Raw genomic sequence first — 15450 nt, 5'->3', positions numbered from 1 at the left:
TATGTTGTACTTATGGAAATCTAAGCATGATTTGTGGTTATTGTTATACTGAGTAAAGTGGTCATTTAAAAAAAATGCTTTTCTCCAGTTTTTTCATTATTGTAGAGATATCAAAGACATTCAATATTCTGTAGGCTCTTTGAATTTCCACCTTTGATGACCAGTGACTTTAAATAACAAATCTAAAATATTTTTAATTAAGTTTTAAAAAATTTACTTTTTTATGAAACTTTTATGTATAAACGTTAGAGTTGTACCCTTGGTAAAGAAATATTGTACCATAGCAATCTGTTTACCTAAACAGGATAGTTAATTTTCCAGGTCTTCATATCTGTCTTCTAGCCTTTTGTAGTAGCCTCTGAACTCATCTCTTTGTGTACTGGCTCTTCCTTTTCCTTTATACAGCTGCCAAAATATTCTTTGTAATGTATTATTTTGATTAGATCACTTTCCTATTCATTAACTGTATGGCTCCCTATCCCTTGTAAGCCAAAGGACAGACTCCTTGGTCTGGTGATTAAAAATCTACAATCTGGCTCTAGCCAACTTGCTGGACTTAATTTTATACTATTCCTTATATTCTACCCTCTAGCTAAATTGGATGACTAATGTTGACTGGACTTTAATGTATTTATGCAGGCCCATATCTGTAACACATTCCCTCCCTATTTTGGCCATTGAAATGTTTCCTTTAAGGCTCAGTTCAGGTACATGAAGCCTTCCCTAACATCCTAACTAAAAGTGAAATTCTTCTGCTTCATTTCTTCTTTTTATACTTTATCTAAATCTTTTCTTTGATCTTACCATATTTTGTCTCTTCTTGTATAACATTTGTTTTATTTGTGTAGATGTTTTCTCTCCATTCTTCCAGTAAATTGTAAGCTCTTTGACAATTGGGATCATCAGCTTTCATCTTTCTATCTTCAGTTTCTATCCTAATGCCTTTCACTTAATAAAATTTGTATGTTGAAATGAAATGAGATGTTCATAGTTTTCCTTGATTTATCTGCTTCCTATGTGCATTTTAATGGCTAGTTTCAAATCTTTCTTGGTTCTTTTGGAGATGATATGTAAAAAGATGTCACAAAGCTGTCACTCATGACCTTTTGGGAAATAGGGAACAGGAAGCTTTAAACACTTAGGGTTTCTTTCTGCCTCCTAGTTACTTATTAGCCATGTATGATTTAACTAGGTAGTGGCACTACTAGGCAAGAGGCACAATTTTACTAAAGGTTGTGTGAAATAAATATATATTTGTACTTTTTTCTTAATAGATTTGTAATTTTTCAGCAGTTCAAGCTTTGAGTACCAAAATCCATGATGCCTTATCTTCCAGATATAAAAAATACTTTCCTTTTGTGGATTTTTAAAGTCTGGTTTCTGAGTCAGGTTTGCTCTTTTCTTCCATTGAGTTTTGTTTCGTTTTATCTCTCCAGCATTTACTTAGCCACTGGTCTCTTTTCCGTAGTTATAATTAGGATTTTCCCCTCTACCAACTCAACCTTCTTCTCCCATCTTTCACTTTATGAAAATAGAAAGTCCTCTACTCTTTGATGAATCTCAAACTTAATTTGCATATAAAACTTCTAAGTTAATGAACTTGTTCTGGAACAAGGTTCCATTAGCCCCTGGCTATTTTAGTAATTTAGAAAGTCTAAAGTACTATAACCCTTAAAACAGAAGCAAAATGGTTAGTTTTTTTAGCTTCAGCAATAAGTGACAAACTGTCTGATAGAGACTGTCATTGTCTTTCTTTGAATATAATTCATTTACTCTTAGCATTTTTCCTTCATCATTTTTTGTGAGAATAATGTTTTTCTACTTCTTGACTTAAACTATTCTCTCCAAAGTTAGCAGTGATCTTTTTAATTATTAAATATAAAGCCCTTTTCTAAGTACATTATACTCTTCTTGACTTCTCTGCAGCTTTCAATATTTTTTACCACTTCTTCCTAATAGATACTCTCTTTCCTGGGTTTTCTGCACTGATTTCACTTGTTCCTTTCATACCTATTGGACTATTCCTTTTCAACTCCCTGTGCTGGATGATCATCCACATTTTGTCCCTTAAGTTTAGGTTTACCCCAGGGTCCTGTCCCACACCCTCTTTTTATCCTTTTTCTTTTTGATCTCATATGTGTTCCATGATCTTTATGCAATTGCAGCCCTCATCTGTCTCCTCAATTCTACTTCCAAATCACCACCAGCCTGCTTGACCTCTCCATTTCCGTGGTCTATAGATATCCCAAATTCAACATGTCCAAAATGGAACTCCTATCCCTCTCCCCTGCTCCCCAACACACAACCCTATCCTCTCTTTAATTTGTCAAAGGTACTACTGTCTTCCATTTACCCAGAGACATCCTTGACTCTTCACTCTTCCCCTCTGCTGTATCTCTCAGATCCCCGCCACCCCCTTACATTCCCACTATAACCACCAGGCCCTGATCACCGCTGACCTCTGGTCTCTCACCCCTTTCCATTTTGTTATCCATGAAGCTGCCAAATTGCACGGAGAAAAGAACACTAACTCTGGCATGTGAGAACCTGGGTTGAAATCTTAACTTCTTGATACATTACCTGGGTGACCTTGGATTAGTCATTTAACCTTCCTTGGCTTCAGTTTCTTTATCTGCAAAACGAGAAGGTTGGATTAAAATACCTCTCAATTCCTAATTCCATATCTGATCATTCCACTCCCTTGCTCAGCAAGCTTCAGTGGTTCTTTATTGCCACTAGATAAAATACATACTTCTTTGTTAGACATTTAGGCTTTATCTTATTTTTATAGACTTTCCTGTATATATGTTCCAGTCAAATTGCTACTCCTTAGAGCATTTTGTCACTCACCTCCCACATCTATTAGACTCCGAGCTCCCCAAATGTGGGACAATATTATTCATAGCATTGTCTTGGGAACTTAGACTGTAAATAATTTCTGTTTAAGGTAAAATCAGTATTAAATGTGCAGATATTTTAAAATAAAAAAGTATTTTAAATGTTTAATTTCCTCATCTGCAAAATTATTAAATCACAAGGCCACTTGACCTTTTTGAGGCTAGGGCATTTATTACTCTTGTGCAGGTAGTGGCAGTGTGCCACAATCAAAATTCTATTAAACTGTTATTTAGTTATAATTTTATATATAAATATATGTATATGTATGTATACATATATATTATATATATTTGTCATAATGTTATATAAAATAATACATAAAGTATTTCAGTATATTGTTGTATTTCTAATAAAAGCTCGAATACTGCATTTAAGTTGATTTAATATTTGACTAAATTTTTTTTCAAATTTGAAGAAAACCTTTTTTTCACCCCCATAGGAGTATAAACCACCAGGAACCCGCAAACTTCATAATATTCTTGGAGTAGAAACAGGAGGACCTGGAGGGCGTCGTGCTGGGGAATCTGGACATACTGTAGCGGACTACTTGAAGTTCAAAGACCTCATCTTAAGGATGCTTGATTATGACCCTAAGACTAGAATTCAACCATATTATGCCCTGCAGCATAGCTTTTTTAAGAAAACAGCAGATGAAGGTACAAATACAAGTAACAGTGTCTCCACAAGTCCTGCTATGGAGCAGTCACAGTCTTCAGGAACCACCTCTAGTACATCATCAAGCTCAGGTATATGCTTGGTTACAGCCTTGAAATTTTTAATATCACTACTTACCATATTTTTAAAATGTCAGAACTTTGCATTTTAAAATTTTGGACAAAATTACTTGAACTTGTTCATTGATTGATGAAAATGAGTAGTTGTAGCTAGGCCATGCCATGGTGTGTCATGACTTTTGTTTTCTGATTTAGTGTAACTTTTAGAATTTGACTTCTACAAAGCCAAACTTTTATTCTGTTTTGGTTCTTTTAAGGTGGATCTTCAGGGACAAGCAACAGTGGAAGGGCCCGGTCAGATCCAACGCATCAGCATCGGCATAGTGGTGGTCACTTTACAGCTGCTGTCCAAGCGATGGACTGTGAAACACATAGTCCTCAGGTATACTTTAAAACTGCTAAAGAATGAAGAAATATACTAATTACTTCAGTAGCTCTAAAGATTTACCATATTGATAATATTAGGAAAGATCATACTGATAGCATTAAAACCTAGCTATAATGCCATCACTTTTACCATGCCACTAGACCTATTTACAGTTAAATGGTACACTCCGTGACTTGCAAAGAACACTGCTTGGTGTAACGTTTGAAGACTTTCAGGATGTGATGTTTTTAAGACATTTTCTGTTGCCTTCCAACTTTTTTAAACTGAGAATTGGTCACAAGATACCTTTGTCCTTACTGAAAAGTTTGTGCATATAGTAGGCATATTATTTGGCTTTTATTACAATATATTTTGTATTCTAGGAGAATGTATGACCAAGCAGAAGATGCAGGTTCAAACTCTGCCATTTACTAATGTAGCCTTGGGAAAGTCGTTTTCCATTCTTTGCTTTAGTTTTTTCATCTAAAAATTGAGAGTTTTATTAAATGATCTCTAGTATTCCTTTTATCTCTTAACAGTTCAGTGAGATTTATGGTGAATTTCTAGTTTATTATTTGGCAAGTTAAGTATACCTTTAGTAATCTATGATTACATTAATTTAGTTATCACTGGGGATTCATATTTCACAGTTTAAATCTGCTTAAACACTTTAAAAAATGATTACTAGATTAGTCTCCCATTTTTATGTGTGATTTAAAAAGGCAGTTTCTTTGTTGATTTTTGGGGGGGTTAGTTGCATCCACCTCTTTGTGGATTATATATGGATTATATGTGTTATATATTATTCTATTTATAGACTTAAAATTTGTACGATAAAACTGCCACATTCTTTCAGTTTTTCCCCTTCAACTTGCTTAAATATTAGTGTTTTTGCTTTTGAATTAGAGGTAAAAATATAGACCTCTGTATTAATTTTCACAGGTGCGCCAGCAATTTCCAGCTCCTCTTGGTTGGTCAGGCACTGAAGCGCCTACACAAGTCACTGTTGAAACTCATCCAGTTCAAGAAACAGCGTTCCATGTAGCCCCTCAACAGAATGCATTACATCATCATCATGGAAACAGCTCCCATCATCACCACCATCACCACCACCACCACCATCACCATGGACAACAAGCCTTGGGTAACCGGACCAGGCCAAGGGTCTACAATTCTCCAACAAACAGCTCCTCTACCCAAGATTCTATGGAAGTTGGCCATAGTCACCACTCCATGACATCCCTGTCTTCCTCAACTACTTCTTCCTCTACATCTTCCTCCTCTACTGGTAACCAAGGTAATCAAGCCTACCAGAATCGCCCAGTAGTTGCTAATACCTTGGACTTTGGACAGAATGGAGCCATGGATGTTAATTTAACAGTCTACTCCAATCCCCGCCAGGAGACTGGCATAACTGGACATCCAGCATACCAATTTTCTGCCAATACAGGTCCTACACATTACATGACTGAAGGACATCTGGCTATGAGGCAAGGAATTGATAGAGAAGAATCTCCTATGACAGGAGTTTGTGTTCAACAAAGTCCTGTGGCTAGCTCGTGACTAAATTGAAACTTGTTTGTTTCTTGTGTGTTTTTATAGAAGTGGTGTTTTTTTTTCCAAAAACAAGTGCAAAGCTGCTTGAATCGGAAGGAGTTTAACACACTGAACCGCTACAAGAGGGCAAAGCTGACTATTTTTTTAAACTTGAAAAGATTGCAAAGGGACAGTGAAGTGTTTTTTTTTTTTTTAAAGAGCCATGTCTAAACCCATCTTAATGGATATCTCAGAGGTGTTACCTCATCTTTTGCCTCCCCCATTTTAACTTGCCACATCTCAATCATAGTGTTTTTGTCTTTCTATTCTACAAAAGTTAATGTTCAGATGTTGGTCTTAGTCATTTGCCAACTAATTTTAAAATAAAAAGTCACTGCATATAATTTACAAAAAGGGCCCCATGAGGGTTTTTTTGGGTGGGGGGTGGGATTATTTGGGTTTTTTAAACCTCCAAACACACATGGGCACAGATATGCAGTACTGTAAGGAAGAGGGACCTTCAGATTACACAAAAGCATATTCAGCTGTACAAAGGGACAGTTGTATTGGAGTTTTTTAGGCACATTAAGCATGCTAAGTGGCGGTGATCAGAATTCTCCTTTTCTGAACCTACTGAGGATAAAAGCAGCAATTATAATGGGATTCTGTGTCTCATTTTATAGACCAGAGTCAGATAGTATTTGGAACATGGCTGGCCTCATAACTAAGGTGCACTGAGAAGCAATCAACGGGTCAGTTTTGGCCAGTCCTGGGGAGGTCTAATTGGTGGTCTTTGGGATAACCTTTGGCCTTATGGATTTGGACTCTAAGTTAGAAGAGCCTACCATTTCAAATGCAATCACTATTGGACATGCTTTTGCAGACAGTCCTTAATGCTGAAAACACAGAGAATGGGTAATTCAAGAGGCCTTTCTTTTAAAATAGACTTTTGTGACCCACTAATTGTAAGGTATTGCAAGGTCACTTTGCGTGTGTCATAAAGTTGACTTCCTTATTGGTTGAAGGTCACAGAAGTAGTGGTTTGCGTTTGATGGAAATAGCTACAGCTGTGTCCCTTCCTGCTTTTTACTTTTTCTTTTGCTTTTTCTCGGCACGTGGTATCTCCACCATTACTTCTGCACAAAGATGTCTTCTGTTCATCCTGAACATTTTAAAAAATGCAGAATTTTATGTGACTGCTTTTTTTGCCTCACAATTATGCTGTGAATTTTACAAAAATTTATTTTCTTTTTTTGATAATTTATTGTACCAAAGCTGTTTTTATAGCACATAGATGTCTGTAACCAATAATGTAGCAGTTCTGCACTTTGACACAAGGTGTAACTAGACCATTTTTAAATGTCAGTTGAAAATTATGGCTGTACTATTGCTTAAACAAAACTGGAACTGTTGTTGAATTCATAGCCAATACATTTATAACGATCTGTGTACTGAACATAATAGATTGACATCTAATTCAAGACTATAACATCTGTTAACATTGTAAATGTCTTCAGGCTTCTGAAGGGAAAAGGGACACAAGATCTAGAAGCTATGAAACCAGCAGTAGTTTCTTGTATTCCTAATTAACATTCTTGTAAACTTGAAAGTAAGACCTTGATTGCACCAACAGGTCCCAAAGTGTTACCATGAGTGAAGTTAAAAGCTCATGTATGTCCTGAAGTTAACAGGCTGTATTTAACAGGTGCCTAGTTTGAGGTTATGCTGCCTTAATGTAACACAGTCTGGCAGTTGCTAAATTTGTGTCCCACTTAAAATTGACCAATATTTCTTGAGTGGTCGAGTTGGGAGAACGAAGATAGATTATTTATTTGTCCAGGATTTAAAAAAATAAAAAGCCTAGAAAAGAAGCAGTAATCTACCTCTGCCAATAAACCCTGTTAAAAATAACTTTGCGGAACAGCATAATACTTTTTATCAGTCGTTTCCATGTGGCTGACATGGTCAATTTTTTTTCTGAACAAAACAGGTTTTTATATATAAGACCTTGAAAAGAGAGGCCCAATATGTGTAAATGTGAATGGATACTTGGAAATATCAGTTTTATAAAATTTTTTTTTAATTGAAGGATCCTTATTTATTTTGTATTAAAATATCAAGCCTGTGGGTGACAATTTTTGAACTCAACAGTTCAGAGAAGTTTACAATGAATGAAAGGTTGTCATCTTGAGTATAGCAATATTTAAAAAAAGAATCCAATAGTTAACTGCTGTCTCGGTATATAAAGTTAAGATATTTTATGGGTCAGGTCATTTTTTCTTTCTGTGCTGGTTGCCACATCTTAGGAAGCACCAAAAATTAAAACAGTTTTGAAACCAATATTTACATAAAAAACCATAAAATCCAATGCTTCTGCATACTGTGTTATGTTACAGTCCAGTTTTGTGTGCTTTACTACACAGTTTGGTTACAGGACTAATGTGCATTGTAAACATAAACAGCATGGAAAAGGTTAAATACCTGTGTTCAGATTGTAAGATCTAGTCCAGACTTGCTGTGTATATTGTAACGTTAAATGAAAAAAGAAACGCCCTTTGTATTATAGTCATGCAGTCTTATGTATGATAAACAGTTGAATAATTTGTCCTCAGACTCTTTACTATACTTTTTTTTTTAATTTAAAAAAATGTAAATATAGTAAAAATCTTCCTATGCAATTACCCTGGTCCAGGTAATGGTCTGGTAGGTATACTGGGTATAACTTTAGTCAAATATGTAAAAATATTAGTTACATTGACATAGGCTTCAAAAAATTCTGAAAGTAAAAGTTGGAGGTTTAACAGATCATTTTGAGTTCTTTTTTTTAAACTTAATACATTAGTCTTCTACTGTGATTTAATTTCTAAGTTTTTGTACAGGTGTGAAGATTAGATGATTTTTTGTGTACTTTGAAGAAAGTGTTATTTAAACATTCTGGTTACTTTCCCAAATAGTAGGCTGTGAAAGTTTAGGCACATTTCTTTTGTGTTACAAGTTATCTAAGCATATTACTTTTAAGATAGCCAGAAAATATTTCCTTTTCTGAACTATCCATTTTTTTTAGACATTAGCTCTTAGTAATGATATTTTTCAATCATATGGAAAGAAAATAGTTGGTCATCTTTTTTTCTTTTCTGATAGAGGCAGATTGGTAAGATAATGTTAATCTTATGTAAGATGTAGGCAGTTCCCTGAAATATTTGTTTGTAAGTAATGAAAGATTTTTATGTAGGCAGTAGCATTTTTTAAAAAATTGATATCTAAAACTCTGGAAATTGAAGTTTATGTTTACTTAATGAGCATTGGAAAATGTTCTTAAACAATTGGATTGTAAAAGTTCTCTGACTTGCAAAATTAATAACAGCTTTATCCTTGCCATTGTATCCTTTTTTTCCCCTCATCCCTATGTCACTAAGGGGAAAAGAAGTAATTTTTATTTAGGAAGTAATCAAGGTTTTTTGGGGGGGGGGGTTGTTGAAGATGCGTGTTTTTTTATTCTTGCAGTTTTTGCATAAACAGGCCTATAGAAGATCAACAAAAGTAAGAAAAAGTTTTCCTAAAAGTAGATGCTAAATTTCTTCTATCTCTTTAATTTAATTATTCTATTTAAAAATTTTTTAAGATCCTCATACTGGAATTGGAGCATTTCCATTGCTAGTTTTTGGTGGAAACTGTAGATTGCAGACTACTGAGTAGGACACCCTTCACACTTATTTCAAAAAAACTATATTTTATTGAGATAAGATACACACAAATTATGGTATATTAAAACTTTTAACTAAAATTTTCCCTACGACCTCCCTTAGGACATGATTGGCACAAATGAAACAACAGATTCAACTTCCTTTTTAGTTTTAACACTGGGACTAGGTAACTGACACTTTACATTTCCTGAAATGGAAAAAAAAAATCACATTATCCTTTTGGGGGGGGGCAGGGCAATTGGGGTTAAGTGACTTGCCCAAGGTCACACAGCTAGTAAGTGTGTCAAGTCTCTGAGAGTACTCCTGACTCCAGGGCCGGTGCTCTACTCACTGTGCCACCTAGCTGCCCCATCACAACATTTTTCCAATAAAATTGCCCTTTCTACCATTTAAGTTATATATGTATATGTAGTATTACTACATATACATATATAATATATAATATTTATATATATATTATATATATACATACATACATATATATATATATATACATATATATATATATTACATATTTGTGTATTATATGTATACATATATACATGCAATATGATGTAGCGTTTTTGGACCAGACTTGTGATTTCATTAGTTTAGGGAACCTCTTGGTGAGTAAACTCCTTTTCCTAATTAAATCAACACCTACTTTTCAAGCAGTTTTTAGAGTAGACCACACAATTCCAGGATTCCCTGATTTTGAAGCCAGTTGTCTTTTATACAACGTGCTGCCTCTCCCAAGTTCCATATAGGAATCAAAATAGTAATACAAATAAGTCCAAGTAAAATAGAAAAGCCACCATAGAAATTATGTTTTGTGGTGCATTATTTCTTTTAATGGAAGAGTAGTTCAATTTATACATCCACTAAAAGGTGTCTTGTGATTGAAAACGAGCCCCTTACCTTGCTACATTAGCGATATCTTGAGGCCTGGTATTTTTTGAAACACTCGATGTTGTTATTTTTCTCAGAGAAATCGTTAAGGTAAGTATGTCTTCTACACTCTGTACATTCAACATCTAGTAGTTCCTCTCATATCCAGTATGATTGGAATCCGGGTGGTGTTTTATAGAGCTTTTCCTTAACATTGGAAACCACATATTCGTGCTAATTAGTAATTTTCCTGGTCCATTTTTGTCTTTGAAAATGATTAAGAATTATCAAATATTTAAACAATACTGTACCTCCTTTCAAAATACTTTCTTTATCCCAAAGCACTGTATTTTCTCCCATTATTTTTTACATTTGGGGGCAGATATTTTCCCATTAGAACAAATGGGGCATGTTGGAAACCCACTTTCGCCTTCATAGAACCTTTGAAAACTTAAAAGGAGCTGAAGTGGTATGTAAAATGGCTCCTTTATTTCTACCAATAGTTTAGTTTTCAATTGCTGGTCCAAATCCAGAGGGGCTTCTGTGTAACAAACCTTCAGGATGGAAATTTTGTGGCAAAAACACCATGTTACATAATATTGCTGGAAAATGATGGGATAGGGAGGAGAGAAAGAAATATATACCTGGAAAAGGAACAGTATCTATAAATATAAAAAGAATTCATTCTTCACATGTGAAGATTATACCAAAGCTTACAACTGTCTGGTATACCCTAACATGTGACATTTGTCCCATAAGTAGTTGATAGGATTTTCAGATTGCCATATTGAAGTTTAAAAAAAAAATCAAATATTTACATACATTTTGCATGTGTATAAAATACTGCAGACTTTTTGGCTATTTTCAATTCAGTTTTTATTATTGCTGGCTTCCTTCGTGTTATTTAATTTTTCTTTCATTTATTGTCAATCATTTTATAATCCAAGGTTCTCTCACCAGAAATGTACTGCAGAGGTGGGAGATAACACAGCCAAAGAAACAATAAATGGTATATAGTGAGAATCACCAAAAGTCTTGCCCAGTAGTGAAAATTGGGAAGTCTAATAGACATCTTGTAGTGATGGTTCCCTAGCTCAAAGGTAAGTATGCTGAACTTAAGTGAGATTTGCATCTTCCAAATAAAAACTGAAGAGTGAGAAACATTACAGTTTTTGGTTAGGTGAGGGGGACCTCATATGTCAGAATGCAATTGAGAAAGCAAATTTGGCTAACTATCATTCAGAGTTTATAATAACTAATGGAGGAAAGGGAAAAATACTCAAGTCTAATAAACTGAAACTTTGATGACTTAGAAATATATTTTTGAAAGATTTGTGTTTACCTGTAGTTTGAAAGGAATGTTAATAATTTTAAAAGAATGCTTAGATTTTGTTGTATTGGGATTATATTCTGATTCTTTGAAATAGTCTGGAACTGGTGTTGGGAATGATTTGTCCAAACAAGAGATAGGTAACTTTTTACTACCTTTTGACTTAAACCAGTAATACTTTTAAAAACTATTTTGGCTATTTTGAAAAAATATGGTGCCTAAAAGGGAACAGGGTGATGAATGAGAATTTCCTAAGTGCTTTAAATTTTTTGCTATGTTGGTGTTTTACAAACCTTGTTTTCCTTGATTGACTTTTATTTTTGTCCCAACAAATAGCTATCAGAAAGGATTGCTTTGATAAGCCATTAAATGGTCTTGAGTTAGTTTTAGATGTGACATGTTATTTTGTTTTATACTCTGTTGCACAAAGTAAATACTTAATGTCTGTTATATTGAATTCAGTCGAATAGGGTGTAACATCATGCAAGTATTTTGAACATTCTCTGAGGCCTTAAAAGGGTACTAGAAAGTAGCTAAAGATCTCATTGTGACTGTCATGTGACAGTTGGTGTTGGTATAAAATATTAGTGGGCATATTATTATCAGACAGTGGATTTTTATCCCCACCATCACCACCTCGGGGTGGTAATGGAAAGGAGGGTATGGTGACATTTAATTGATGTCAGAAGAAAAAAAAATTGGAAGTAACAAAATGTAAATACCCATGAAGCAAACTGTGAACAAAAAGCTTAAGCTAGAGTGATGAAAGTCTTTTAGAATCTTAGGATTTGGAAAGGAATGGAAGAAGATAGGTTTGGGAACCAGGTGCCTCTACAAGATCCTTTAATATTATCTTGAAGGTAGTCCACATTTAGCCCTATTGGTTGTATGCTTATTCACCTGCATGATTTTCATATACATGAAATGTGGAGGCTTGGTTTGGTGCTTCTTTTTAGGTATTAGGCACTGGGGAAGAAACCTTTCACTAGCTCTGGATTTAGAATGTGAACGATGGAGTTAGAGACCTTTAAAGGTTGGGGCAGGTATAAGTGGTTGCTGAGAGGGCCAAAAGAGATGATGTTAGTGAAATTGAAGTCCAGTTATTGGTAAGCCTCTTTATCTGAATATGTGTTGATCCTTCACCTATCATTTATTGCTGCTCATCCATAAAGTATTTAATGCTTCAGTTGGAGTCAACAGTCTTGCCAAATGGATGTGCAGTTATTGTCCTATACTTCCTTGCCTTACCACTCCCAATTTTTGGCCAACAATTTATTAATTTAATAGGTGCAGTGACAGATACAAAATAATTTAAAATATGTAGAGCACCTTCCCCTGTGAAGGGTGAGATTTAACATAGGGAACTAATTAATTAAGAACTTTGTTTTAGCCACGTTCTTCCTTGTCAACATTTCCACCTTCCCTGACTTTTGAACTTGATTTACGTTCTTTTTCTCCATTCTGTCTCATGCCACTGTTCTGCCAAGGTTTAATAAGTGGGATATGGAGTATACCTAACAATGGGTGGTAAATAATGCTTTGGAACCTTGCACGTCTAAAGAAAGGCTTTTACTGAAAAGGAAAGCAGAAAATAGAAAACTGCTCATAGGCACAAATAGAGTATTTACAATACAGGAATAAAAGCAACAAGAGATGCCCAGATAAAGGATGGAACAAGTAATAGAACCCCTAGCTTCACATACCTGTATGTACATTTGCACCAAGAATGGGTGAGAGGGGAGATGAATTAGATTATGATGAGAAGAGAAATTTGAAATCAGAGATATCTTTCTAACTTGGAAGAATAGAGCCAATGTCTAGAATATGGTTCTAGAAGGGTATACCATAGAATGATTGGTAAAGGGGTAGAGGTGGGGAGAAGTTGCATTGTATATTAAGAATATATGTGTGAGGAAATCTGGACATATCCATTGTATAGCTTTTCATTGTCCTCTGAGTGGTCACTTTTAATTTTTCAGAGACTAGTGTTCTAGGAGTCACCTATTCAACAACAGTGGTAAAATATTTATCTTAAAAAGATGGACTTTTGTTTTTGGGAGAATTCAGGAGTCTTTAAATGAAACTTGCAGTTTCCCAAAGGCAATCTGAAATATGCTCCTGCTATTTAATTTTAGGCCTTATTACCTGTTTGCAGTCTCCATGTGAGATACATATAGTGATGAATGAGCTCTATAGGTTCTTAATCTGTTTCATTTACCATTATCTGGAAAATAGGCATTCTCTCTCCACTTGGTTTTACATATGTGGATACAAACTCTTGAATGGTTAACACTTCTCTTTCAAGAGATTTCTGCAGTGTTCTGAAACATGATATAACCAGCATAGTGTTGTCCGTGGATACTCTCTGCTGCATCTGCCCCAAGACAATGCCAAATACCTTTTTTGAGCATGTGTCTCTTTTAAACCATTCCTAATAATTACAATCAGAGTAGTCAAACAAGGTTTGTTATCTGTTACGTCTTTCAAGAATCTTGAATAATTTTAATCAACAAGCATTCATTAAGCATTTCTAAACACTATACATATAATTACAAAGGATGAGACTCTCTGTGAAGACACATTTTGTTGGAAGAGAATCTAGGATTTTCTTTTGATGTGCAGAACAAAATGATTTTTAATGAACACTATAAACTAGGTGGCGCAGTGGATTCAGTGTCAGGGTCAAAGTCAGGAAGATTCATCTTCCTGAGTTCAAATCTAACCTCAGGCTTAGTAGTGTGACCTTGGACAAGTCATTTAACTGTTCATCTGTAAAATGAGCTGGAGAAGGAAATGGCAAACCACTCCAGTGTCTTTGCCAAGAAAACTCTAATTGGGGTCATGAAGAGTTTGTGAAAAGCAGCTGAAAAACAAGCATAGCGGATTCTTGTATCTTCTATGCCTTTTAGTCAAATGTGTGATCTTAAAGATGTGACCTTTTGTAAAATATTACTTGATAAAACTTGCTTGTTTCATACAATACCTATTGAGAATGCTTTCAAAGCATCTGTAGATTATTAAGATTGGAAAGTTAAGTTGGTAGGCTTGTAGTTTTCTTATTTTTTTCAGTATCTGTAAGATTTGAGTTTTTTCTTTTTTCTCCATGCCATTGGTATCTTCATCCTTTAAAGATACCTTGTGAATCAGTCCCTCAGTGCTTTCATGCTTGTGTTCTCCCCAAGATGGACGTCCCTCGTTTACACTTTGCTAATCAAACTCTTTTTTTCCTCCATCTTTGTTTTCATTCTTGGTTCTTGTATAAACACATTCAGGATTGTCATGTTGTAGTCCAAGTATAGTAGCTGCTTTGTTCTTTATAGTGAAAAGTTTGTTTTAAAGGCATTTCTGTGTCTGTTCCATCTTCTGTTGTCTCCCCTTTTCATCACTAAATAACATATGAATGGCTTAGCTTAATTTAACTTCTGACTGTTAAAAAAAATCAGCAATGACTTCTGTGTCAATACTGAATCATTTTCTCTATGTTAAGAATACCTATTTCACTTTTTCTGATGTCTTTTGGTCCTTACCATGCCTAACACCTATAGATTTTTTTTTCAATGAAGTATTAATGAGGTATAGAAATGAAGTTTCTGTGGAGCCTTTGAAAACATTGACCTTTATTATTTCTTAATCTTGATTGATATTTTGCCGTATTTTCCTCAGTGTTCTCATCCATTCCCACCTTGGAATTGAAGTCATTGATTATCAAAGTATGTATTGATTTAATTTGGAGATTTATAGGGAGTTCTTGAGAAAATTTACCTCTTCCTTCTTTGCAACAGTTGTTAGGGCAAAAGCTGAAATTCTCAAAGCATTGCAATATGTGATGACCAGATGTCACATGAAATGTTTCTTATTTATACCTTTCTTTGCTTATACATGGGCAGTTCCTTCAGCTGATTCTCATATGAGACGGTCTCAGGGTCCTTCATTATTCTAATTGCTGTCCTCTGGATGTTCTTAATTTGTCATGAACTTTGTCATCCTTTACTCTTCACTCTCGTAAGACAAAGT

The 15450-nt window shown here is 34.8% G+C and overlaps 1 protein-coding gene across 3 annotated transcripts in view; it reads left to right on the top strand.

Annotated features, from left to right (window-relative positions):
* Positions 1-8341, top strand: part of DYRK1A (dual specificity tyrosine phosphorylation regulated kinase 1A) — a 217338-nt gene extending 208997 nt beyond the window's left edge. For all 3 annotated transcript variants that reach the window (XM_036744390.1, XM_036744389.1, XM_036744391.1), the window contains 3 exons: positions 3338-3644; positions 3890-4014; positions 4942-8341. In XM_036744390.1, coding sequence (XP_036600285.1) covers positions 3338-3644; positions 3890-4014; positions 4942-5562 — 1053 coding nt within the window. In that variant the 3' untranslated portion in view covers positions 5563-8341. The remainder of the gene's footprint in view (positions 1-3337; positions 3645-3889; positions 4015-4941) is intronic.
* The last annotated feature ends 7109 nt before the right edge of the window (positions 8342-15450 follow it).

Source organism: Trichosurus vulpecula, chromosome 2, assembly GCF_011100635.1.
Source record: "Trichosurus vulpecula isolate mTriVul1 chromosome 2, mTriVul1.pri, whole genome shotgun sequence".
Classification (NCBI taxonomy): Eukaryota; Metazoa; Chordata; class Mammalia; order Diprotodontia; family Phalangeridae; genus Trichosurus; species Trichosurus vulpecula.
This window is presented reverse-complemented; position numbering and strand designations above follow the sequence as displayed.